Genomic DNA, 24,957 nt, shown 5'->3' with positions numbered 1-24,957 from the left:
TCAACATAGGCCAAATGGTCAACATAGGCCAAATTTCTAAAATCCTCAATTTTCATCCAATTGACTTGAAATTTGAAAAGGACTTGCATATCTCGTCACTGAATTCAACCACAAATTATATTTTAGGTGAACATAGGTCAAAAGGTCAACATAGGCCAAATTTCTAAAATCCTCAATTTTCATCCAATTGACTTGAAATTTGAAGAGGACTTGCATATCTGGTCAGTGAATTCAACCACCAAGTATCTTTGAGGTCAACATAGGCCAAAAGGTCAACATAGGCCAAATTTCTAAAATCCTCAATTTTCATCCAATTGACATGAAATTTGAAGAGGACTTGCATATCTGGTCACTGAATTCAGCCACCAAGTATTTTTGAGGTCACCATAGGCCATCATGTCACATTGAAAACTTTTGGGGGAGGGCGTATTTTGCAAGTATCGTGCTACGCATGACGTTTTCTTGTTACTTGCAAAATCGAAGATTTTACAAGTATATTGGTCGGTTGTGTTTGTGACTGTCTGTCTGTTTGTTTGCTTGTTTGTTTCTTTGTCACCGGCCTACAGGTCACAATTTTCAACCGATCTTCACCAAACTTCACCAAGTGGTAGAGTTGGTCAAATGCCAGAAGCCTATTGTTTTTGGGGTCAATAGGTCAAAAGGTCAACATAGGCCAAAGGTCACCAACTTTGCTAAATTTCTAAAATCCTCAATTTTCATCCGATTGACTTGAAATTTGAAGACCACTTGCATATCTGGTCATTGAATTCAACCACCAAGAATTTTTGAGGTCAACATAGGCCAAATGGTCAACATAGGCCAAATTTCTAAAATCCTCAATTTTCATCCAATTGACTTGAAATTTGGAGAGGACTTGCATTGAATTCAACCACCAAGTATTCTTGAGGTCAACATAGGCCAAATGGTCAACACAGGCCAAATTTCTAAAATCCTCAATTTTCATCCAATTGACTTGAAATTTGAAAAGGACTTGCATATCTCGTCACTGAATTCAACCACAAATTATATTTTAGGTGAACATAGGTCAAAAGGTCAACATAGGCCAAATTTCTAAAATCCTCAATTTTCATCCAATTGACATGAAATTTGAAGAGGACTTGCATATCTGGTCACTGAATTCAACCACCAAGTATTTTTGAGGTCACCATAGGCCATCATGTCACATTGAAAACTTTTGGGGGAGGGCGTATTTTGCAAGTATCGTGCTACGCATGACGTTTTCTTGTTTGTTTGTTTGTTTGTCACCGGCCTACAGGTCACAGTTTTCAACCGATCTTCACCAAACTTCACCAAGTGGTAGAGTTGGTCAAATGCCAGAAGCCTATTGTTTTTGGGGTCAATAGGTCAAAAGGTCAACATAGGCCAAAGGTCACCAACTTTGCTAAATTTCTAAAATCCTCAATTTTCATCCGATTGACTTGAAATTTGAAGACCACTTGCATACCTGGTCATTGAATTCAACCACCAAGAATTTTTGAGGTCAACATAGGCCAAATGGTCAACATAGGCCAAATTTCTAAAATCCTCAATTTTCATCCAATTGACTTGAAATTTGGAGAGGACTTGCATTGAATTCAACCACCAAGTATTCTTGAGGTCAACATAGGCCAAATGGTCAACATAGGCCAAATTTCTAAAATCCTCAATTTTCATCCAATTGACTTGAAATTTGAAAAGGACTTGCATATCTCGTCACTGAATTCAACCACAAATTATATTTTAGGTGAACATAGGTCAAAAGGTCAACATAGGCCAAATTTCTAAAATCCTCAATTTTCATCCAATTGACTTGAAATTTGAAGAGGACTTGCATATCTGGTCAGTGAATTCAACCACCAAGTATCTTTGAGGTCAACATAGGCCAAAAGGTCAACATAGGCCAAATTTCTAAAATCCTCAATTTTCATCCAATTGACATGAAATTTGAAGAGGACTTGCATATCTGGTCACTGAATTCAGCCACCAAGTATTTTTGAGGTCACCATAGGCCATCATGTCACATTGAAAACTTTTGGGGGAGGGCGTATTTTGCAAGTATCGTGCTACGCATGACGTTTTCTTGTTACTTGCAAAATCGAAGATTTTACAAGTATATTGGTCGGTTGTGTTTGTGACTCTGTCTGTCTGTTTGTTTGCTTGTTTGTTTGTTTGTCACCGGCCTACAGGTCACAATTTTCAACCGATCTTCACCAAACTTCACCAAGTGGTAGAGTTGGTCAAATGCCAGAAGCCTATTGTTTTTGGGGTCAATAGGTCAAAAGGTCAACATAGGCCAAAGGTCACCAACTTTGCTAAATTTCTAAAATCCTCAATTTTCATCCGATTGACTTGAAATTTGAAGACCACTTGCATATCTGGTCATTGAATTCAACCACCAAGAATTTTTGAGGTCAACATAGGCCAAATGGTCAACATAGGCCAAATTTCTAAAATCCTCAATTTTCATCCAATTGACTTGAAATTTGGAGAGGACTTGCATTGAATTCAACCACCAAGTATTCTTGAGGTCAACATAGGCCAAATGGTCAACACAGGCCAAATTTCTAAAATCCTCAATTTTCATCCAATTGACTTGAAATTTGAAAAGGACTTGCATATCTCGTCACTGAATTCAACCACAAATTATATTTTAGGTGAACATAGGTCAAAAGGTCAACATAGGCCAAATTTCTAAAATCCTCAATTTTCATCCAATTGACTTGAAATTTGAAGTGGACTTGCATATCTGGTCAGTGAATTCAACCACCAAGTATCTTTGAGGTCAACATTGGCCAAAAGGTCAACATAGGCCAAATTTCTAAAATCCTCAATTTTCATCCAATTGACATGAAATTTGAAGAGGACTTGCATATCTGGTCACTGAATTCAACCACCAAGTATTTTTGAGGTCACCATAGGCCATCATGTCACATTGAAAACTTTTGGGGGAGGGCGTATTTTGCAAGTATCGTGCTACGCATGACGTTTTCTTGTTTGTTTGTTTGTTTGTCACCGGCCTACAGGTCACAATTTTCAACCGATCTTCACCAAACTTCACCAAGTGGTAGAGTTGGTCAAATACCAGAAGCCTATTGTTATTGGGGTCAATAGGTCAAAAGGTCAACATAGGCCAAAGGTCACCAACTTTGCTAAATTTCTAAAATCCTCAATTTTCATCCGATTGACTTGAAATTTGAAGACCACTTGCATACCTGGTCATTGAATTCAACCACCAAGAATTTTTGAGGTCAACATAGGCCAAATGGTCAACATAGGCCAAATTTCTAAAATCCTCAATTTTCATCCGATTGACTTGAAATTTGAAGACCACCTGCATATCTGGTCACTGAATTCAACCACCAAGCATTTTTGAGGTCAACATAGGCCAAATGGTCAACATAGGCCAAATTTCTAAAATCCTAAATTTTCATCCAATTGACTTGAAATTTGGAGAGGACTTGCATTGAATTCAACCACCAAGTTCTCTTGAGGTCAACATAGGCCAAATGGTCAACATAGGCCAAATTTCTAAAATCCTCAATTTTCATCCAATTGACTTGAAATTTGAAAAGGACTTGCATATCTTGAAAATGACTTGAAACTGTTAACATATATAATGACGTCATGCCTGTCTGTGCTGCTAACATGAGCCCGTGTCATTAATGTATTATAGAGCTACCTTTGCTCGTACCACGTGATGATCACCATTTAGATTGTTCAGAGCAACATCAGCCACGTCACTGATCCACCCAATCGGACTTCACCTGGTTGGAAGCATCCAGAATTTTTCAAACCTTCACGTCTTCCAGTGTGTGAATACTTTTTGTAAACATAAGATAATTCACTAAATCTGGATATTAAACGGTTCAAAGTCCGTCTCGCACCTGGACCTTGTTGTATTCGGCATTCCACACGGGACTTTGTGTCATGTCCATCACCTGTATTGTTATAATATCATTCCCGAGACAAAATGTCCAACGCATTGACATATCGAGGTTTCGGGACAAGCTTCATCACCTCAATTATTTGGCCATGAAACGATTGAAAGCACAATAAGTCAACCGTTCGTGAAGTTTATTTTAACTGTTAACGAGTTAAGCTGCGCTTGGGATGGGTGGAGGGGCCGAAGCGCAGAGTCCTGAGGAGATGTGAAATATCGGGTGATCGAGGCGGGCGGGAAAATTTCCTCAACGCGATCTCTGAGGTACTGCAGTCTTCAGGCAACCAGCGCGCCATTATCCTCAAGGATGCCTCGTCCCACAGCTGAGTCAAGCTGCGCTTCGGATGGATGGAGGGGCCCGAAGCGCAGAGTCCTGAGGAGATGTGAAATATCGGGTGATCGAGGCGGGCGGGAAAATTTCCTCAACGCGATCTCTGAGGTACTGCAGTCTTCAGGCAACCAGCGCGCCATTATCCTCAAGGATGCCTCGTCTCACAGCTGAGTCAAGCTGCGCTTCGGATGGATGGAGGGGCCCGAAGCGCAGAGTCCTGAGGAGATGTGAAATATCGGGTGATCGAGACGGGCGGGAAAATCTCCTCAACGCGATCTCTGAGGTACTGCAGTCTTCACACAACCAGCGCGCCATTCTCCTCACGGCTGCCTATCCTATCCTATCAATTCAATTGCCTATCCTTTCAATTGACTTGAAATTTGAAGAGGACTTGCATAATTGGTCACTGAATTCAACCACCAAGTGTTCTTGAGGTCAACATAGGCCAAAAGGTCAACATAGGCCAAATTTCTAAAATCCTCTATTTTCATCGAATTGACTTGAAAATTGAACAGCATTTGCACATTGAGTCACTAAATAGGGAAACTAACTATTTTTGAGGTCAAAAGGTCAAAGGTCAACTGAAGGTCAACCTTCCAAAATCATCATTTTTCATCTGAAAAATCGTCACTTTTCATCCTGTTGACCCGAGCTTTGATCAAGATTGTAAATTTTAAACTTCATGAAATGGACAATTTGCTGTATCAATGGTAAACTTTTGGGGGAGGGCGTATTTTGCAAGTATCGTGCTACGCATGACGTTTTCTTGTTTACTTGTCGGAGAGCCGGGGCTTTTCCACAAACACTTCAACCACTTATTTACTTGTCGGAGAGCCGGGGCTTCTCCACAACCATCACAACCACTTATTTATTTGTCGGAGAGCCGGGGCTTCTCCACAACTACTACAACCACTTATTTACTTGTTGGAGAGCCAGGGCTTCTCCACAACCATTACAACCACTTATTTATTTGTCGGAGAGCCGGGCTTCTCCACAACCACTACAACCACTTATTTATTTGTCCGAGAGCCGGGGCTTCTCCACAACCATTACAACCACTTATTGGCTGCTCCACAACCATTACAACCACTTATTTATTCGTCAGAGAGCCAGGGCTTCTCCACAACCACTTATTTATTTGTCGGAGAGCCGGGGCTTCTCCACAACCTCTTCAACCACTTATTTATTTGTCGGAGAGCCGGGGCTTCTCCACAACCATTACAACCACTTATTTATTTGTCGGAGAGCCGGGGCTTCTCCACAACCACTTATTTATTTGTCGGAGAGCCGGGGCTTCTCCACAACCACTTATTTATTTGTCGGAGAGCCGGGGCTTCTCCACAACCACTACAACGACTTATTTATTTGTCCGAGAGCTGGGGCTTCTCCACAACCATTACAACCACTTATTTATTTGTCGGAGAGCCGGGGCTTCTCCACAACCACTTCAACCACTTATTTATTTGTCGGAGAGCCGGGCCTTCTCCACAACTATTACAATCACTTATTTATTTGTCGGAGAGCCGGGGCTTCTCCACAACCATTGCAACCACTTATTTATTTGTCCGAGAGCCGGGGCTTCTCCACAACCACTTATTTATTTGTCGGAGAGTCGGGGCTTCTCCACAACCATTACAACCACTTATTTATTTGTCAGAGAGCCGGGGCTTCTCCACAACCATTACAACCACTTATTTATTTGTCGGAGAGCCGGGGCTTCTCCACAACCACTTCAACCACTTATTTATTTGTCGGAGAGCTGGGGCTTCTCCACAACCATTACAACCACTTATTTATTTGTCGGAGAGCCGGGGCTTCTCCACAACCACTTATTTATTTGTCTGAGAGCTGGGGCTTCTCCACATCCACTACAACCACTTATTTATTTGTCCGAGAGCCGGGGCTTCTCCACAACCATTACAACCACTTATTGGCTGCTCCACAACCATTACAACCACTTATTTATTCGTCAGAGAGCCAGGGCTTCTCCACAACCACTTATTTATTTGTCGGAGAGCTGGGGCTTCTCCACAACCTCTACAACCACTTATTTACTTGTCGGAGAGCCGGGGCTTCTCCACAACCACTTATTTATTTGTCGGAGAGCTGGGGCTTCTCCACAACCACTACAACCACTTATTTATTTGTCGGAGAGCCGGGGCTTCTCCACAACCTCTACAACCACTTATTTACTTGTCGGAGAGCCGGAGCTTCTCCACAACCACTTATTTACTTGTCGGAGAGGCGGAGCTTCTCCACAACCACTTCTTTACTTGTCGGAGAGGCGGAGCTTCTCCACAACCACTTATTTACTTGTCGGAGAGCCGGAGCTTCTCCACAACCACTTATTTACTTGTCGGAGAGCCGGAGCTTCCTCCACAACCACTTATTTACTTGTCGGTGAGCCGGGGTTGAGGAGTCTTGGGGTTTGAGGCCGACGGGTTATTAACCCAAATCCTCCTCGAGAGGACGTGTCGCATTGAGCCGCCCCACAGACACTCGGCTGTCAGCAATTTAAAAATGGATTCGGGCTTCGCAATAATTTCGAGGCGCGTCTTTGGGGACGAGTCCCTTTTAAAACATTGAAGGGCAATATTGCTCTTTAAAGCTTTCATTGATTCCTTGTTTTAAGATTTAGTGGCTGCATAAAGTGGCATTTCCCCAGAACATGATTCGTGCAATGTTTCCTCAACATTACCATCTACTATACCACCTTGCGAAGGGGGGAGTGGGGGGCTTGGGGAAGACCGGGTTCGAGGAGCTGTAGGGTCCGCGGATGTCCGCTAGTCGGCGCCTCGCGACATGGCTGACAATCTTTTGTACCAAACGACATTCACCATCTGTACAAATCATCCATCAGAAAACTCAACTCTGGGAAATCTTTCCTGGAAAAACCACATTTCCAAGCTGGCCTCCAAAGCCAGTCGCCGACTGGGCATCCTCCGTCGTGCGAAGTCCTTCCTTGGCACACCTGAGCTCCTCACCACATACAAGGCTTTCATTCGCAGCTCAATGGAGCACTGTTCTCCGCTATGGGCTGGTGCTCCTGCCTCACACCTAGCTCGTCTTCACGCTGTTGAAACCAAAGCTTTCAGAATCATTGGAATCTCCTGCGATGAAGTTACCTCCGAGGGCCTTTCACTCACTCACCGCAGGCAGGTAGGTGGTCTTTCTGTCTTCTACCGACTCCTCTCCGGCCTTGCCCCCCCAGCTCTCTCTGGGCTCTGTCCCCCAAATATTCCTACAGGTCGCACAAGATCTGCCTGCAACCCTCTTATGGTTAAACTGCCAAAATCAAGGCTCTCTGCTCATCTTCACTCCTTCATTCCTTTTTTCTCCCACCTCTGGAACAAACTCCCTCACTCTCTTCAATCCCACTCCTCCCTCCAGGTCTTTAAAACAGCTGTTCACCACCATCTCTTATCTTCCCCCATCCAAACCTTGATCTTTTCTACCCCTGTTAATTCACCCCAGATCCACTTTTTTGAAATTCCGACTCCTTTCCTGGAAGTCCTAGCAGTGTCCATGTGTTTTGTTTTTTTAACCTCTCTCACCCGTTACCCCTTCCCATGCCTCCTCCCCCCAAGCGCTCTCCCTGCAAGCCCTCTCCCTCCCACAGATCTCCCGATGTCCCTGCTCTCAAATGTTGTGCTTGTGTGTTTCCCCCTCCCTCCCCATCTTGTCTCCCGCTCCCTTTATTATGTCTTATGTGTCCGTTTGTTACCTCCGTCACCAAAGGTGGATGGAGGATATGTTTTCACTCCTGCCTGTTTGTCTGTTTCTGTTTGTCTGTCTGTTTGTTTGTGAACAAAATATCTCAAAAAGTTGTGACCGGATTCGGACGAAATTTGGCAGAGATGTCGTGAATGTCACAAGGACGAAATGATTCGATTTTGGTGAAGATTCGGATTCGGATCCGGCTAGTAGAATTTTCAAAGTGATTCTTCACCATTGGGAGATAGGGGCAAAAACGATACATAGCAGGATAATTATCTCAAAAAGTTGTGGACGGGTTTGGATGAAACTTGGTGGGCCGGTTGGGTGTCTGACAAGGACAAATATAATCGATTTTGGTGAACATCTGAATATGCATTCGGATATGAGAATTATTTAATTTTTTCAGTGATTCTTCACCATTGAGGCAGACATGTAGCTCTCTACTGAGTGCCGTTATAGTTTTTTGTTATTAATATTATCTCTTACACGAGCCTCGATCTTGTATACAAAAAAACCCCAAAAACTCCATCGTCCTGCTTTGAGTGAAAAAACGTCCTGTAAAAGGTGTACGGTAATCAAAAGGTATTTTGAAAAATGCAAGGCCACTGTGTGCTTGTCGGACCCGCCCACCAAGTTCTCCATTCTGGATGCTGAACAAATGACCGAAACCTCAGTCGAACCCTTGTATGGACGGTAGGGTGGCCGAGAGTCGATCAAAACGTTCACCTCTTCAGCATTTGGGTCACAATTGGACTGGAATAAGAAAATGGTGCCCACATCCACGTAAGCACAACGTGCCAATAACGAAGTGGGCTTAGCAAACTCAATTTGGGTCTCTGCAGACAGTTTTAGATTATTTCATTTTGATTGTGCGTAGTTTATATAACACGCAAGGCATTTGATTGATAAATTCATCGGACACATTTTGATGTTGTGTGCGTGCGGTAAAACGGCCTTTTCAGTTTACGACAGCTTTTGGATCTGTCAACCTTTTCACAAGAGCTGAGAGGTTGCTCGCAATCGGAATCTCATGTGCACATTGCACTTGAGCTGAAAAGAGGGAAACTGTTCTCAAGCGAGAAACTTGATTTTAAAGCAGCAATAAAACAAGGAAACTCACCCGGAATAGTGGAGGGGGGGGAAGGGGGCGGGGGAAGGGGAAAAGGGAGGGGAGGGGGGAGGGGGGAGGGGAGGGGGAGGGGGGAAAATGGAGGGGGAGGGGAGAAGGGAAGGGGTAGGGTGGAGGGGGGAGGGAGGGGGAGGACGGAGGGGGAGGACGGACGGGGGAGGGGGAAGGGGGAGGGGGAAGGGGGAGGGCCAGTCAACAATGACGTTGCAGTTCTCATGGTCGGAGAGCAGCCAAGCATGGGGGGGGGGGGGGGGGGGTTTCACTCAATTTATGCACTCAATTATGCACTCAATTTCAAGTTCGTGTGCAGTTCATGTTAATTTTGGGCAACCACTATAAATGTATTCTACTGGGTCCTACTAATCGGAAAAATGATGTCGCCATTTTTTTCTGTTGACCTTTAGTGACCTTGACTCAAGGTCAAAGTTCGAACGTCATTACAGTGACCATACTTCATCCAAAGTATATCAACCTTGGTACCAAAATATGGCAAATGTCACACAGAACATTGATTATGACATTTGTTTCGTCATTTGACCTTTCCTTTTTTTGCAATATACAAATGAGCTAATTAGAGACAAAAATATGCATAATTAGCATACCCTATTAAACATATATCCCGATTATACATATAATGGCTGGTACATCCCGTCTCCAGAAAATGTTAATTGTTAGTAATTAATCACAAATGTATCCTGGGTCCTATTAGCTGACTGATGTTGTCAATATTCTTGTGACTCTTGTGACCTTGAACTAAGGTCAAAGTTCAAAGAGCATATTCTGGCCACAATTCTGCATTACCATGATTGTGTTCCTATGTGCATCTAATGGTTATTGTTGACACACATTGTAAAAAAAATTTGCACTGAGTAAACTGGAAACATGTTTTTTGCTTTTAGATTCGCTTCTTATATTGTTCACAACAAAGGATCTTCATAATCTTCTTCTTCTTCATCAATCCCAAAAGCATGTCCGTGGTCATTGTTTGTACAGTTGGTTAAAATTGTCGGTTGTTAGTAATCGCATCACATGGTTAAAATGACATTTGACCTTGGGTCAAGGTAAGTAAAGTCAAGTACATGTCAAAGGTCAGTTAATATCAAGAACATGTCAACAGAAAACAATAAGCAACATATTTTTCCAGTTTAGGATCCAGCAGAACACATTTGAGATGGTAACTGATGATTGGCATTCAATAATAATGCGAAGTGATGGGATTTACGTGTATGGTGAAGACTATATGTTAATTATGCATATTTTTTCTCTAATTAGGTCATTTGCTTATTAATTTGCATATTGCAAATATCTGAGAGGGCAAATGACAAAACAAATGTCATAATCAATGTTCCTTGTGACATTTGCCATATTTTGGTACCAAGGTTGATATACTTTGGATGAAGTATTGTCACTGTAACGACGTTTGAACTTTGACCTTGAGTCAAGGTCACTAAAGGTCAACAGAAAAAAATGGCGACATCATTTTTCCGATTAGTAGGACGCAGTAGAATACATTTATACATTTTGAGATATCCTGCTGTGTATCGTTTTTAGTCCTATCTCCCAATGGTGAAGAATCACTTTAAAAAATTCTAGTAGCCGGATCCGAATCCGGATCTTCACCAAAATCTAATCATTTCGTCCTTGTGAGATACGCTACATCTGTGCTAAATTTAGTCTGAATGCGTCCACAACTTTATGAGATATTTTGTTCACAAACAAACAGACAAGCAGATGAAAAATCGGTCAGAGACCGAGGACTTGCCGGAGTGTACTTTTTTATTGGCCATTTTGGATCAAAATGGCAGGAAATCTATATCTATACATGTATACTCTTGAAATCTACACATGTATACTCTTGCCGGCGGTGTATAACAAGCAGCATAGCCAGCATAGCCATTTGGGCGGTGTATAAACTAACAGATCGCTGTCTCCATCGATCTTGCCAAGGCCGTAACACCGATCGGCTCAAAATCCTTTTAACTGTTGACGTGGTAGTTTTTACAATGAAGGAAACACGTATCGGGAGTACATACGACATAGCGATTGTGAATGTGACAGCTCTGAGGCATGTTTCGCTTCGCATCGCAGTGACGGCGAGCACCAACATGGTGGCTGCAAGCTTAAAATCTAACGATTTTCACGTTTTTGGTGACCTTGAGCTTGACCTTGGGCATAGAGAATTAAAAATTGGGCACAGTCTATTCCAGGGCAAGGCAAATATGTGTGTAAAGTATGGTGATGCGATGTGCAACGATGTAGATGTAGTACTGCACACAAACAGACAGACAGACAGACCAACCAACCAACATACTTGCCGGAATATATTCACTGGTAATTCCCTGTTTGTCGTTAAAGGCGGCAAAAAGGGTTGGCGTCAGGAAGGGCATCCGGCCGTAAAACATTGCTTCAAATAGGGGACCGAAAAACAACAACAACCACGGTTCCCGAAAAAGGCCAACCCCCGCTTTGCGGGGAAAAATGGCCTCTAAAGGTGGTTATTTATAAGTAACAAACAGACAGGGGTGAAAACATAACCTCCATCCACCTTGGTAACAAACTGACACATAAAACATGATAAAAGGAGCAGGAGACAAGATGGGGAGAGAGAGAGAGAGAGAAGCACACAAGTACAACATTTGAGAGCAGGGACATCGGGAGATCTGTGGGAGGAAGAGGGCTTGGGTGAGGAGGCATAGGAATGGGAAGGGGGGGGGGGGGAGGTATAAAACACATGGACACTGCTAAGACTTCCAGGAAAGATGTTGGTATTTCCAAAAAGTGGATCTGGGTTGAATTAACGGGGGTAGAAAAGATCAAGGTTTTGGATGGGGGAAGATAAGAGGTGGTGGTGAACAGCTGTTTTAAAGACCTGGAGGGAGGAGTGGGATTGAAGGGAGTGGGGGAGTTTGTTCCAGAGGTGGGAGAAAAGAGGAATGAAAGAGTGAAGGTGAGCAGAGAGTCTTGATTTTGGCAGTTTAACCATAAGAGGGTTGCAGGCAGATCTTGTGCGACTTGCAGGAATATTTGGGGGACAGAGCCCAGAGAGAGAGCTGGGGGAGCAAGGCCGGAGAGGAGTCGGTGGAAGACAGAAAGTCCACCAACCTGCCTGCGGTGAGTGAGTGAAAGGGCCTCGGAGTTAACTTCATCGCAGGAGATTCCAATGATTCTGAAAGCTTTGGTTGCAACAGCGTGAAAACTCCAGGATGTACATGCACACTCTTCCATCCAGTAACGCTGTCCTGGTTAAACTCCAAAAATAGTCTTTCCACACAAACCTCCACTCTTTTTGATCCTCTTTCCCCCCGTTTGTGGCATGGCCTTCCTGACCTTCCCTGGCTGTTCAAACACACTCTTCCCTCCAAAGCAGCAGGTAGTGTACGGTAACTGAACACACCCCGTGACATTAGATTAGTTGCTGGACGTTAAAGATCCCACGGTGTCCTTCGCGAAGAGTAGGCGAGCTATCGACGGCACCCGGAACAATTTACAAATTCCTCCTCTAACCTACAGAGGGCATTAATCAGCGTTACAGCCAAAAAGTATGACGAAGAAGAAGAACAGCAGACAAGACAAGAAGCACATATGAAAGAAGAAGAAGAATGACAGCCGGCATAACCATGATTCTTATCTGAAACATATGAGAGAATATGCTATGGCGGTTTAACCATAGAAGCACGTTCGACTCTGCAAATCGGTATTAAAATTCGTTTTAAGAAACGGAGCAAAATATATATGATGTAGATGAGGGCGAGACTACCGGAAGTAAGCTGTAACACGTGCCCTTTTGTGGTTTTTCAACGTATCCAATCACGTGACTGTTGTCGCGAAGGGTGCACTAACCGGAAGTTACGTAGTGCCGCGGGCGGCTACACAAACATTTCGTATTATTTTTCATAAAACTTTATAGTGTTAGAAAGAGAATTACTTCTAGCTTGTCGGAAAGTTACAATTTTAAAGATCAGACAAGAATTAAGCGAGTTATGATCAAATAACCTACACAGTTTCTATCATTTCCGGCTGTAACACGTGCCCCTTTGTGGTTTGTTTTCACCGTATCCAACACGTGACTGTTGTCGTGAAGGGTGCACTAATCGGAAGTTACGTAGGTCCACGGGCGCCTATGGATATAAATATATATGTATGGTCTCCAAGAACTTGATGGCTCCCTTTTTTGCCGACGATTTAATGCGTGGAGTATATAGAGCCTGGCGGCTCTGAAAACGCCATTTAAACGTAAAAGAAGTAGAGGAAGAAGAAGGACTATATACATACTTCGGTTGGGAAGCTCACCTTCCACGTGTGCCAAAGTTTTGCACCTTCAGGATGTGACAACAACAACAACAACTACTACTACTACTACTACTACAAGCTTCGCAGTAACATTGCGCATGCGCCAAAGTCACCGCGTTATTTTAAAGTACTTTGCGAGTACTGGATGTTGCCGAATGGGCCGATCGTGAAACTGCTAACAGACGCACAACGGTTGACGGTTTGCTCACGATGGAACAATTCAGCATCTAGCGACCGGCCGGACAATGGTGAGATCGATTTGTGGTTACACTCGGCATTCTGTCAAACTAAAGGAAATGGGAAACCTTCATTCTTCAAGGAGAATATTTGCAGTGGACAGAGCACTGTATATCCCAATACAGTACTGTATAACTCAATGAAGTGTAAATCCAAAGGCGTGCCAACTCGGCAACATTGGTTTGGGGTAGAGCCTGGCATTCTTATGGGAATCTACTACATAAGAGAGGTGTGTGTGTGTGTGTGTGTGTGTGTGTGTGTGTGTGTGTGTGTGTGTGTGTGTGTGTGTGTGTGTGTGTGTGTGTGTGTGTGTGTGTGTGTGTGTGTGTGTGTGTGTGTGTGTGTGTGTGTGTGTGTGTGTGTGTGTGTGTGTGTGTGTGTGTGTGTGTGTGTGTGTGTGTGTGTGTGTGTCGCCATTTTTCTCAGAGATGGCTGAACGGATCTTTGTCAAACTTTCAGAGGTTCATCAGTGAGTGCCTGGGAGAGTTTTAGGGGGAAAAAAGAAGAAAAAAAATCTGAAATAAAAAAAGTTCGTTTTTTTTTTTGGATTAAAGAAAAAATCGCTGGATAGTGCCTAAGCCTTTTTTAAAATTAATGACAGTTATATACAAGTACACATTCGCATAAATAAATACAACACAATCACCAGACATTTGAACACAAATACATCAAACAATTCTGGAAGTGTACGAAGTTGGTTGTAAGGCTTTTTCTTCTTCCTGATCGGCATCACACTCAACTCAGAAACGTGATGACGGCATATTCACCAGATTATATTCAATAAAAAGGTGATGAAACCCCTTCCCCTCCCCCACTCCCTTCCTCAACCCTCCCTCTCCTGCCTCCTCCTCCCCTTCCCCCGCCCACCCGTTAATTATAAATCAGAGATAATGTTTGCACTACAGGAATTTAGTGAGGCCTTATTTGGAGTATTTTGTACAGTTTTTATCACCACATCTCAGGAAGGGTATATATATATATATACACACAGACTTGGCATTTAATATGGAATATTTTTTTTTTCTTGACGGGTTTACTTTCTTAACTCAGTATATCAATCTGGTGAGTTTCTTTTACACTTTGGTGATTTATTTGTTAAAAGAACCATGTCACTGATTGTCTGTCGCAGCAAGAAGTCAACAACAGGATTATATCACAGGTGGCGTGGCAAAATGTACGGACAGGTGCATTTGATGATTGGTTTCACAGTCGGGTATACAAGGGTTGTTGCGTTCTGTATTAGTGGAAAACAACTGCTGCACGTCTCCAAAAGTTATTGCCGCTTCCTCTAGAGATGGTCCGTCAACTCGACAATGCTGTTTGTCATGGAGTGGTGGCTTTACGAAATTATGGCATGAAACAGCGGGCTATTGCTCGGCAGTATGGCATCACTCAAGGTCAGGTGTCAAAGATCCTGAAACGAAATGCTCAGAGGGGTGTCCCTACTCCAATACTGAGGCCAGGACATCCCCACAGAACCACAAGGAGGGATGATCGCCAGCTGCACCGGTTAGTCCGCAATGGCCGTACCAAGTCAGCTAATCGGCTTAGGGCTGAGTGGCAGCAACTGACAAATGTGCTGTATCCAGAAGGCTAGTCAACCAACGACTGGTTCAAGCAGGCTATCGTGCCAGGCGTCCCCTGAGAAAGCCACGCCTGACCAGACAACACCGCCAGCGCCGATTGCAGTGGGCCAGAGAGCACCGTCAATGGCAGCCAGGACACTGGAATCACGTGATCTTCAGTGACGAGTCTAGATTTCTGGTCTATCGTCAAGATGATCGCGTCCGAGTGTGCAGACAAGTGCATGAAGCCTACAACAAAGATTGTATAGTGCCAAGAGTCCAAGCTGGAGGTGGTGGGGTGACCGTTTGGGCTGCTTTTCATGCAGGGGGCAAAACTGACCTGGTTGTTCTGAATGGAAACCTGAACCAGTTCAAGCACAGGGCCATTCTGGAAGAAACATTGCTTCCATTTGCTCGTGCAGCCTTTCGAGGAAACTTTGTCTTCCAAGTTGACAATGCACGGCCTAATCGTGCTCGCATGATCCAACACTTTCTTGCTGACCGTGGTGTAGAGCATATGGAGTGGCCTGCCATGTCCCCGGATATGAATCCGATAGAGAACTTGTGGGCAGAATTAACGCGTCAAATCGACAACTTGGACCAGCAGCGTACCTCTGTGCGTGAATTGCAGCAGGCTAGTGCTGTTAGCTAGATTCAAAATCCCGTCTCGGAACCGTCTCGATAAATTTTCAATTTTCATAACGGGATCTCGGATCGGCTCGGTTCCTGACAAAATAATACATTTAATTTAAAAAAAAAAGAAAAAAAAAAAAAGAAAAGAAAAAACTTCAGAAATAATGGAATTTCATTACAATATATAAACAACAATGAAAAAAATTCATTTCTGATGTTGAGTACTTAAATTCCGACTTAGCTTCCATTTACCGGGATGAAATAAAATACACCGCCTACATGCAGATGATCGGCCACCGCTAACGCTAAGCGTTCAATATAGCGTGCTCACCGACCTGACGCACGTCCCACTACCCGTCCCACTACCCAACTTATCAGGCCTAAAGTGGAGATAAGATAACCAAAATACTTTCACATTCAAACCGTCAAACCAAACCCCCCCCCCCCCCCCCCCCCCCCGAGGCCCGAGTCCTTATCTTCACAATTGTTATCGCCATGCTGTCTTATCATATTCGTTATCTTAAACGCCAAGATAGAAACAAAGTAACTAAAAAAGCCATTGAAAAGTTTGAATGTGAACTCATTCTGGAATCTTGAAGTTAATTCGTACAAAACGAACATTAAACTCATTTTTTCAGTCTAACACGATGGATAATGACAACATAAAGCAGAGCGAAAACCGATGTCAGGAAATAGTGTACTTTATATATTACGTTTTAGCGGTTGCCGAAGACGATAAGAAGAGGCAATTTCGTTCGGTACAAAAGGTTGTTTATTGTACAGGTATCTCCAGCAACTGCTAGCAAAGCGAACGGAAGTCGTAACGGCTTATAGAAAACCAAGAACCCTCTTCGGAGGGCGTGGCTCCAACAGCCGCGCGTGCGTCATGACGACACAACCAAACGTCCGTGTGCGTGGGTTCGACCAAACATTCGTAATGGTAACCGTTACATGCGGATAAGTTAACCGCGACAAGTGAATAAGTTAACCGCGACATGTGAATAAGTTAACCACTACAACGTGTACAATCCGAAATGCATTATAGGCTTATAAATATGACTTAAGAAGTGCATTGTTTGTTGACAAGGGGAAAATCCTGGAACAGTGAGTTCACTTTATCTATCATCGTTTGTGTCAGTTCAGCTGCACTTGCGAAAAATGATGCTTGTGCAGAAGCAGAGTAATGAAAGCAAGGCTCAATAAATGCCTCTATTATGGAAAATATCTGCAAGAAGTTGGAATTTTAACCGGGATTTTTTTACCGAGAAATTGCGTCAATCAATTTATCTCGGGACCGTCCCGAGACCGTCTCGAAAGCCGAAACCGCCGGGATTTCCTCCCGGTCTCGGATCGGTTGACAGCCCTACAGCAGGCTATTGTCACTGCATGGCAAGCGATTCCTGTCCAAACCTTGGCAAATCTCGTGAACAGCATGCCTCAACGTGTACGTGCTCTCCTGAATGCTCGTGGGGGTTACACGAAGTACTGAACTGTAATTTTACTGTCCATAATCCCAGTCATAATTTAGCTTTTGTTTTTGTTGCAATTTTTTTTGGCTAATGTGCAAAATAAAGAGATACTTCTGGAAAACGTACAGAAGTTTAACACAGTACTGTCCGTGAATCGAGTTCGATATCAGTTTACATCACTTTCAAGGATCAATTTATTTGCTTCGAAATGTCAAATGTGGTTTTTGTTTCTTTTAAAGGTCACATTAACAAAATCTAGAATAATTTCAACATAATTCCAATGAACTTTTGGTTCTAAGTCATCTTGAAAAGTAAGTTCACCCCCACAAAAAAAATATTCCATATTAAATGCCAAGTCTGTATATATCAGGCTGGCCCTTATTTTTGAAAGTTTGAAATGTTGAGCTCTCACCCTCTACAACTGGTCCATTTGCCCTTAAAAACAATCCAGGCCAAATGTCAGCTAAATTCATAAATATTTAGAGGTGGTCCATCACCCTTGAACATTTCCCCCTATAGGCCATGTGATTGAGGTCACGTAACACTAAAACACATATCACAGTATGTATCACAGAAATAAATAAAACCGTTTGATAAAACATGCTTTTGAATAATTATCACATCTGTGGACTAGACTAAGAGTGGGAAAACAATGAACTAGTTAAATTAAGTTTTTTACAGATACATCAGTAAATTATTGTTATAATGAGTTAAAATAGACACGTAACATACATATTAAATAAGATATTGAAGGAGCTCGGGCTCCCACGTCGATCGGATGAATGGACGCGACAAAAAGCTGGAATTCGTCCGAGTTGCTTTATTCAAACAAAACACTCAGGTACTCTGAAAAGCCCGTTTATCGGGCAGCAATATATATACACACATTATCCCGGAGCGTTTGCCCAGGAAAGGCAAGAGGGGGTGTGGCCGAGCGTCCTGGCTGCGGCCTGGCAAGTTGAGGGCGAGCCTGCCCGGGCGTCCTGGACGAGCCCGGCATGGTGATCGCTCCGCGTCCTTGATAGGTGCAAGGCGATTGTGAAAACCCAGCGGTAGCCGCTACACACGTCCCCCCAGAATCGACTTGCACCGGCAGGGTCAATTTGAGGGGGGTCCTGATGACCCGGCCGAAGCGACCCCTGGCGGGTCGTGGGGGGGGGGGGTCCGCTGTGGTGGTAGGCGGTCGAGTGGGGGGCACCGTGGACGGGGGGCGGCCTCGCCGCGGCGGAAGGGCCACCCGTGGTGGTTGGTCGACGTCCACGTGCGCCGGCTTGAGGCGCTCCACCGCAATCCGGTCCGACCTGCCGCCGATGTCGATGACGAACGACTTGTCGTCCCGTCGCAGGACCCGGAAGGGCCCGTCGTACGGCGGCCGGAGTGGCCCCCGATGTGCGTCGTGACGCACAAAAACATACTCCGCTGTGCGAAGTGCTGGGGGGACGTAGGACTGGGGGTCACCGTGGTGGGATGTTGGCACGGGGGCAAACCGTCGGGCGGCCTCCTGGAGGTCCGAGCACTGGTGAGCTGCGGACCAGGGACTGGTAGCGTCGGGCACGAATTCGCCCGGGACGCGTAGCGCCTGGCCGTAGACAAGCTCGGCGGTGGATGCCTGGAGGTCCTCCTTGGGGGCCGTGCGGAGGCCCAAAAGGACCCACGGCAGCCGGTCGGCCCAACCGCCGTCTTGAAGGCCGGCCATGAGCGCGGCCTTCATGGAGCGGTGGAATCGCTCGCACAACCCGTTTGCTTGGGGGTGGTAGGCCGTAGTATGGTGGAGCTTGACCCCCAGGTTGCGGGCGACCGCGCCCCACAGCTCGGAGGTGAACTGTGGTCCGCGGTCTGACGAGATGTGCGCCGAAGCGGGCGACCCAGGTGGCGATGAAAGCCTGCGCCACGTCGGCGGTGGTGGTGGAGACGAGGGGAACGGCCTCCGGCCACCTGGTGGTCCTGTCCACCATGGTGAGCAGGTGTGTGAACCCCCGTGACGGGGGGAGGGGGCCCACCAGATCCACGTTGACGTGGTCGAAACGTCGTTCGGGCACGGTGGAAGGTGCCAACGGGGCCTGGGTGTGTCGGTGGACCTTGGCCTGTTGGCAGGCTGTGCAGGTGCTGGTCCAATCGCGGACGTCCCGACGAAGGCCGTGCCAGACGAATCGTGCCGACACCAGCTTCTGGGAAGCTTTCCGGCCCGGGTGGGAAAGGCCGTGGAGGGAGGCGAAGATGCGGCGTTGCCAGGTGACGGGCACGATGGGGCGAGGCTGGCCTTGGGAGACGTCGCAGAGCAGGACAGTGTCCGCGAAGGGGATGTCGGCCAGGCGGAGGCCCGTGTCCGCCGCCGGAGGGCTTGCACCGTGGTGTCGGTGGTTTGGTCCGCCGCCATAAGCGCGAAGTCCACGCCCAGGTGGACCACGTTCGCGCTGGCCCGGGAAATACAATCGGCCACGGCGTTGTTTTTGCCGGCGACGTGCCGGATGTCCGTGGTAAACTCCGACACGGCGGAGAGGTGGCGCTGTTGGCGGGCCGACCACGGCTCCGTGACCTTGGCCATTGCGTAAACCAACGGCTTGTGGTCGACGAACGCCGTGAAAGGTCGGCCCTCCAGGAGGTGGCGGAAATGGCGGACGGCCAGGTGTAGACCGAGGAGCTCACGGTCAAACGTGCTGTATTTGAGCTCGTTCGGCCGGAGCTGCCGGCTGAAAAAAGCGAGTGGCTGCCAAACCCCGTTCACCCATTGCTCATGTACGGCGCCCACCGCGTAGTCGGAGGCATCCGTGGTGAGGGCGATGGGAGCGTTGAGCACCGGGTGAGCGAGCAGTGTTGCGTCGGCGAGGGCCCGCTTTGAGCTTTGGAAGGCCGTGTCCATTGCTGCGGACCAGGCGATGTCGTGCTTGGCCTGCTTGCCCTGGAGGGCTTCGTAGAGGGGCCGCATGAGTTGAGCAGTGCGGGGCACGAAGCGGTGATAAAAACTCACCATTCCCAGGAATTCCTGCAGGGCCTTTATGGTGCGGGGACGCAGGAACGTGGTGATGGCCTCGACCTTGGTTGGCAGCGGCACGGCCCCGTTCTTGGTGATGTGGTGGCCCAAAAAAATCAACGCCCGTCGTGCCGAAGTGGCATTTGGCCGGGTTGACGATGAGGCCGTGCTCGCTGAGGCGCCCGAACAGTGTTCGGAGGTGGAGGAGGTGCTCGGCCCGGGACGTGCTGGCGACGAGGATGTCGTCCAGGTAAACGAAAAGGAACGGCAGGTCACGCAGCACGCCGTCCATCAAGCGCTGGAACGCCTGAGCCGCGTTCTTGAGACCAAACGGCATCCGTAAGAATTCGAATAAGCCGAACGGCGTGATGACTGCCGTTTTAGGGACGTCGGCCGCCCTGACAGGCACCTGGTGATATCCCCGTATGAGATCAATTTTCGAAAAAATGACCCGTCCCGCCAGACGGGCGGAGAAGTCTTGGATGTGCGGGATTGGATACCTGTCGGGGGTGGTAGCGTCGTTAAGGCGGCGGTAGTCGCCACATGGGCGCCAGCCGCCCCCTGGCTTTCGGACGATGTGTAGTGGCGAAGCCCACGCGCTATCGGAGCGCCGCATGATGCCGAGGTGTTCTAAAGCGTCGAACTCGGCTTTGGCCACGGCGAGCTTGGCTGGGTCGAGGCGGCGGGCTCTGGCGTAGACCGGCGGGCCCGTGGTTGGTATGTGGTGCTCGATCCCATGCAGTACTGCGACGGCCGAAAACGTCGGCCGCGTGAGGGCCGGGAACTCCATGAGCAGGCGAGCAAACTCGTTCGCCGCCGAGAGGGCGCATGCCAGCTCGGTCGGCGCGGAGCTGCTCAATGTGCATACCATGGAGCTGAAGGTTTTGGCGTTGATTAAACGACGCCGTTGGACGTCCACCAGCAGTCCGTGTGCGCAGAGGACGTCGGCGCCTAGCAGAGCCATGGGCACGTTTGTGGTTACAAACGTCCAAGCAAAGCGTTGGCCGCCGAAGCAGAGGGTGACGTTGCGCGGGCCGAAGGTGCGGATGGCCGATCCGTTGGCCGCAACCAAGGAGGGGCCGCAAACCGCGGACTAACTGTCCTGGTCAGAGGCGGGTATGACGCTCAGTTGGGCGCCGGTGTCGCACAGGAAGCGCCGTCCGGACGCTTTATCCGTGATGAACAGTAAGTTGCCCGTGTGGCCGGCGCTCATGGCTGGTAATGAACGCCGGTCCGGCAGTTTCCCGGCCTGCCGAAGGTACACGGGGGTCGGCATGTCCGGGCCTTCTGTCCGAACCTGGCATGATAGTAACACCACGCTTGGTCAGGTGGAGGCCCCGGTCGTCGTGCTGGAGGTGGTCGGCTCGGTGTAGCGGCCGCCAATTGCGTCGGCAGTTCGGTCGTCGACCGTGCCGGGTGCTCGGGCGCCATGGGTGTTGCGTCGGACGGCGGTGGGCCCCAGGTCGCTGCTGCGATGCGCTGGCCTGCGGCGGAGATCTTGTCGGCTTCCCTGGCAAGGGCACGGGGATCTGTGATCGTCGTGCTTGCCAGGGCGAGGCATACCGGGCTAGGCAGCTGACGGAGGAACAGCTCCCGGAACAGGAATGCCGGAGAGTGCTCGCCGAGCAGCGAAAGCATGTAGTCCATTCGCTCGGAAGGGCGCGTGTCGCCGAGCTCGGGCAGGTCGAGCAGGCGCCGTGCGCGTTCCGCCGATGGGAGGGCGAAAGCGTCGAGGAGAAGCTTTTTAATCGCGCCGTATTTGTCAGCGGCTGGCGGGCTCTCGAGGAGGCTCAGGGCGCGGGCCGCGGTGGCTGAACCGAGCGCTGCTACCACATGGTGGAAGCGGGTGTCGTCGGCCGTGATGTCTCGCAGGGCGAACAGGGAGTCCGCCTGTGCGAACCAAACCGCCGCGTGAGCCTCCCAGAAGGTAGGCAGTTTAAGGGCCACTGCCGTGTCCATGTCGGTAGGTCACCAATGAAGGAGCTCGGGCTCCCACGTCGATCGGAAGAATGGACGCGACAAAAAGCTGGAATTCGTCCGAGTTGCTTTATTCAAACAAAACACTCAGGTACTCTGAAAAGCCCGTTTATCGGGCAGCAATATATATACACACATTATCCCGGAGCGTTTGCCCAGGAAAGGCGAGAGGGGGCATGCCCGGGCGTCCCGACCGAGGCCTGGCAAGTTGAGCGCGGGCCTGCCCGGGCGTCCTGGACGAGCCCGGCATGGTGATCGCTCCGCGTCCTTGATAGGTGCAAGGCGATTGTGAAAACCCAGCGGTAGCCGCTACAATATAATGATTGCAATATGGCAGTGTATAATAAATACTTACTTACACGAGATAAGTTTATAAAATACATAATATTATTTAAAATAAAATAAGCGTGTATACATTGAATTTAAATATATGTGTAAATGATTGTCAAAAAGACATTAAAATAAGAGCTCTCACCCTTATACCGATCAGGTGGTAGCTCTGTGCTTTGACACAACTGCTATGGACACAGAAATGGGGCATGTGTTCTGTTGGAACAAAAAATTGGCCGTGACTTGCTGTATTTTGCATGTCGTCACCCCATTATGGAGCTGCTGCTTGCTACAGCATTTAAAGCAGTCATGGGGAGCACCTCTGGACCGGAGGTTCTTCTGTTTAAGAGATTCCAATCAAAGTGGGACTCTATTGACCAGACTGCATTCATCTCTGGTCTCTCTGATGAATCTGTCAAAGACCGCATTCTCCCTGTGACTGATATAGTTATCGATTTTGCAAAGAAGCAGCTTGACCTCAGTCAGCCACGGGATGATTATAAAGAACTTCTGGAACTGAGCATTTTGTTTCTTGGAGGAGTTCCTGCTCGTAGCATTCATTTCTGTGCTCCTGGTGCGATTCACCATGCAAGATGGATGTCGAAGGCCATCTACAGTCCCAAAATCTGGCTTTTCCACCAACAGTTCAAGCTGACCACACGAGAGAGGAATGGCCTACGAGAAATTTGTCTGTTTGTTTCTGAAGTGTATTTGCAAGCCTGGATGAAAGCTCCAAGTGCAGCTGAAGCTCCAATGAATGATCTGCTGCTGATGAAGACCTTGATCTCTTTCAAGACCAAGTCATGCAATCTCAACAGCCACCAGTGAGAAGTTGAGGAACCATCTGTGGTACTTGTCAGAAGAGCTGGTGCGGTTGGCCTTCTTCGACAAACAAGTGCCTATCGCTACGAAACAACTGATGGTGGAAGCACTGAAAGGTGAGCGTCCATTGGATGAAGAACCATCAAAGATGCCACGGCCTGACATGAAAGCCTTAAGCGAGAAGGGAATTGAATAATTTGTGTCACCACACACAAAAACATTCTTCGAAACGTTGAAAATCTCGTCAGACTTTTTAACTGTGGATCCAAGCATATGGGGTGACCATGAAGGCTACAGAGCTGCTGTGGAACAGATCAGGGAGTTTAAGGTCGTAAATGACCACGCTGAACGAGGTGTGGCCCTCATGAAAAGTTACAACCGGCTCCTTACCATGGATGAGGAGCAACTCCAATTCTTACTTCAGGTCGTGTCTGAACACCACCGTACTTATCCCGACTGTCGGAAAGCAACATTGGCTAAAATCAGGCAGCAATGATATGACTTATGTTGGTGAGAACCTTCCTTGACGAGAAACTAATATAATAACATCAGGAATGTTAAATAGAATGAGAAATGAAAAGAACTTTAAGAAGTGTATTTGTGCAGTAGTATATTTTGTTGTGTGCTCTCTATATATAAAATTGTGATTCTTGAAGGTGCCTGGACTACCTCTAAATATAAACAGACTTGTATGAAATTTTGACTGCAGTATTTCTATCCCAAATGGATCACATTTAGCCCATGAGAACATTTTAAAAGTTTCACCCCATTTAAGGGCCACCCTTATATATATATATATATATATCTATTTGCCTTTAAGATAATGAGGGTTATAGACAAAAAGTGCAGAATAACTTTTTACTAGAATACACAGTAATAGGACCAGGGTCCATAGCCTGAGAGTAAAGAAGAGGAGAGTTAAGATGGCATTAAGGCAAGGGTCTTTCATTCAGAGCAGTACATGGAATAGTCTCCCTGGAAAGGTTGTGGCAGCAGAAACAGTAGATAGGTTGAAGTTGGAATTTGATAGGTATCTAGAAGCATTTGAGATAGAGGGTTACAGGGATATATTAGCAGGACTTGTAGGTAATTTGCATGTGGATGGGTGGTTATATCGTGATGGTGATATCTGTGGGAGTGCCCACTTTTGCTTCCTCCCCTTCCACCTCTTCCCACCTCCCCCCACCCCCCTCCCCACTCCCTTTTTCCGCACCCAAGTCATGGGCATGTCACTGAGGTATTTAGAATATATTTTGAAGGTAATCATTGCTTGCTATTCCTCAAATGTTTATAATTGGAACGTCACTCTTAATTGTATAAACACAGATATCATACGGACCCATCTTTTCACACTCTGGTTTGTGACCTTGACATATTACATGAAATTAATGAATGAATGAATGAATGAATGATCATTTTAGGGCCATTTACCCCGCTAGAGCAGGGGCTAGCCTTGCGGGCCCCATGACAATTATGGTTCCCTGTTTGAGGCAATGTTTTTATGGCCGGATGCCCTTCCTGACGCCAACCCTTGGTCACGCTCTTA

General features: G+C 46.9%; 1 protein-coding gene across 2 annotated transcripts in view; it reads left to right on the top strand.

Annotated features, from left to right (window-relative positions):
* Nucleotides 1-13,189: 13,189 nt before the first annotated feature.
* RAD54L (RAD54 like) overlaps nt 13,190-24,957 on the top strand; it is a 61,198-nt gene continuing 49,430 nt past the window's right edge. Inside the window, exon 1 of one of the 2 annotated variants that reach the window (XM_068113222.2) lies at nt 13,190-13,655. In XM_068113222.2, the coding sequence (XP_067969323.2) occupies nt 13,653-13,655 (3 nt within the window). In that variant the 5' untranslated portion in view covers nt 13,190-13,652. The remainder of the gene's footprint in view (nt 13,656-24,957) is intronic. The other variant, XM_068113231.2, reaches the window with a different exon arrangement.

This window comes from Myxine glutinosa, chromosome 1 (assembly GCF_964187855.1).
Source record: "Myxine glutinosa chromosome 1, kmMyxGlut1.1, whole genome shotgun sequence".
NCBI classification, from domain to species: domain Eukaryota; kingdom Metazoa; phylum Chordata; class Myxini; order Myxiniformes; family Myxinidae; genus Myxine; species Myxine glutinosa.
The sequence above is the reverse complement of the archived record's forward strand: the minus strand, read 5'-3'. Positions and strand labels throughout refer to the sequence as shown.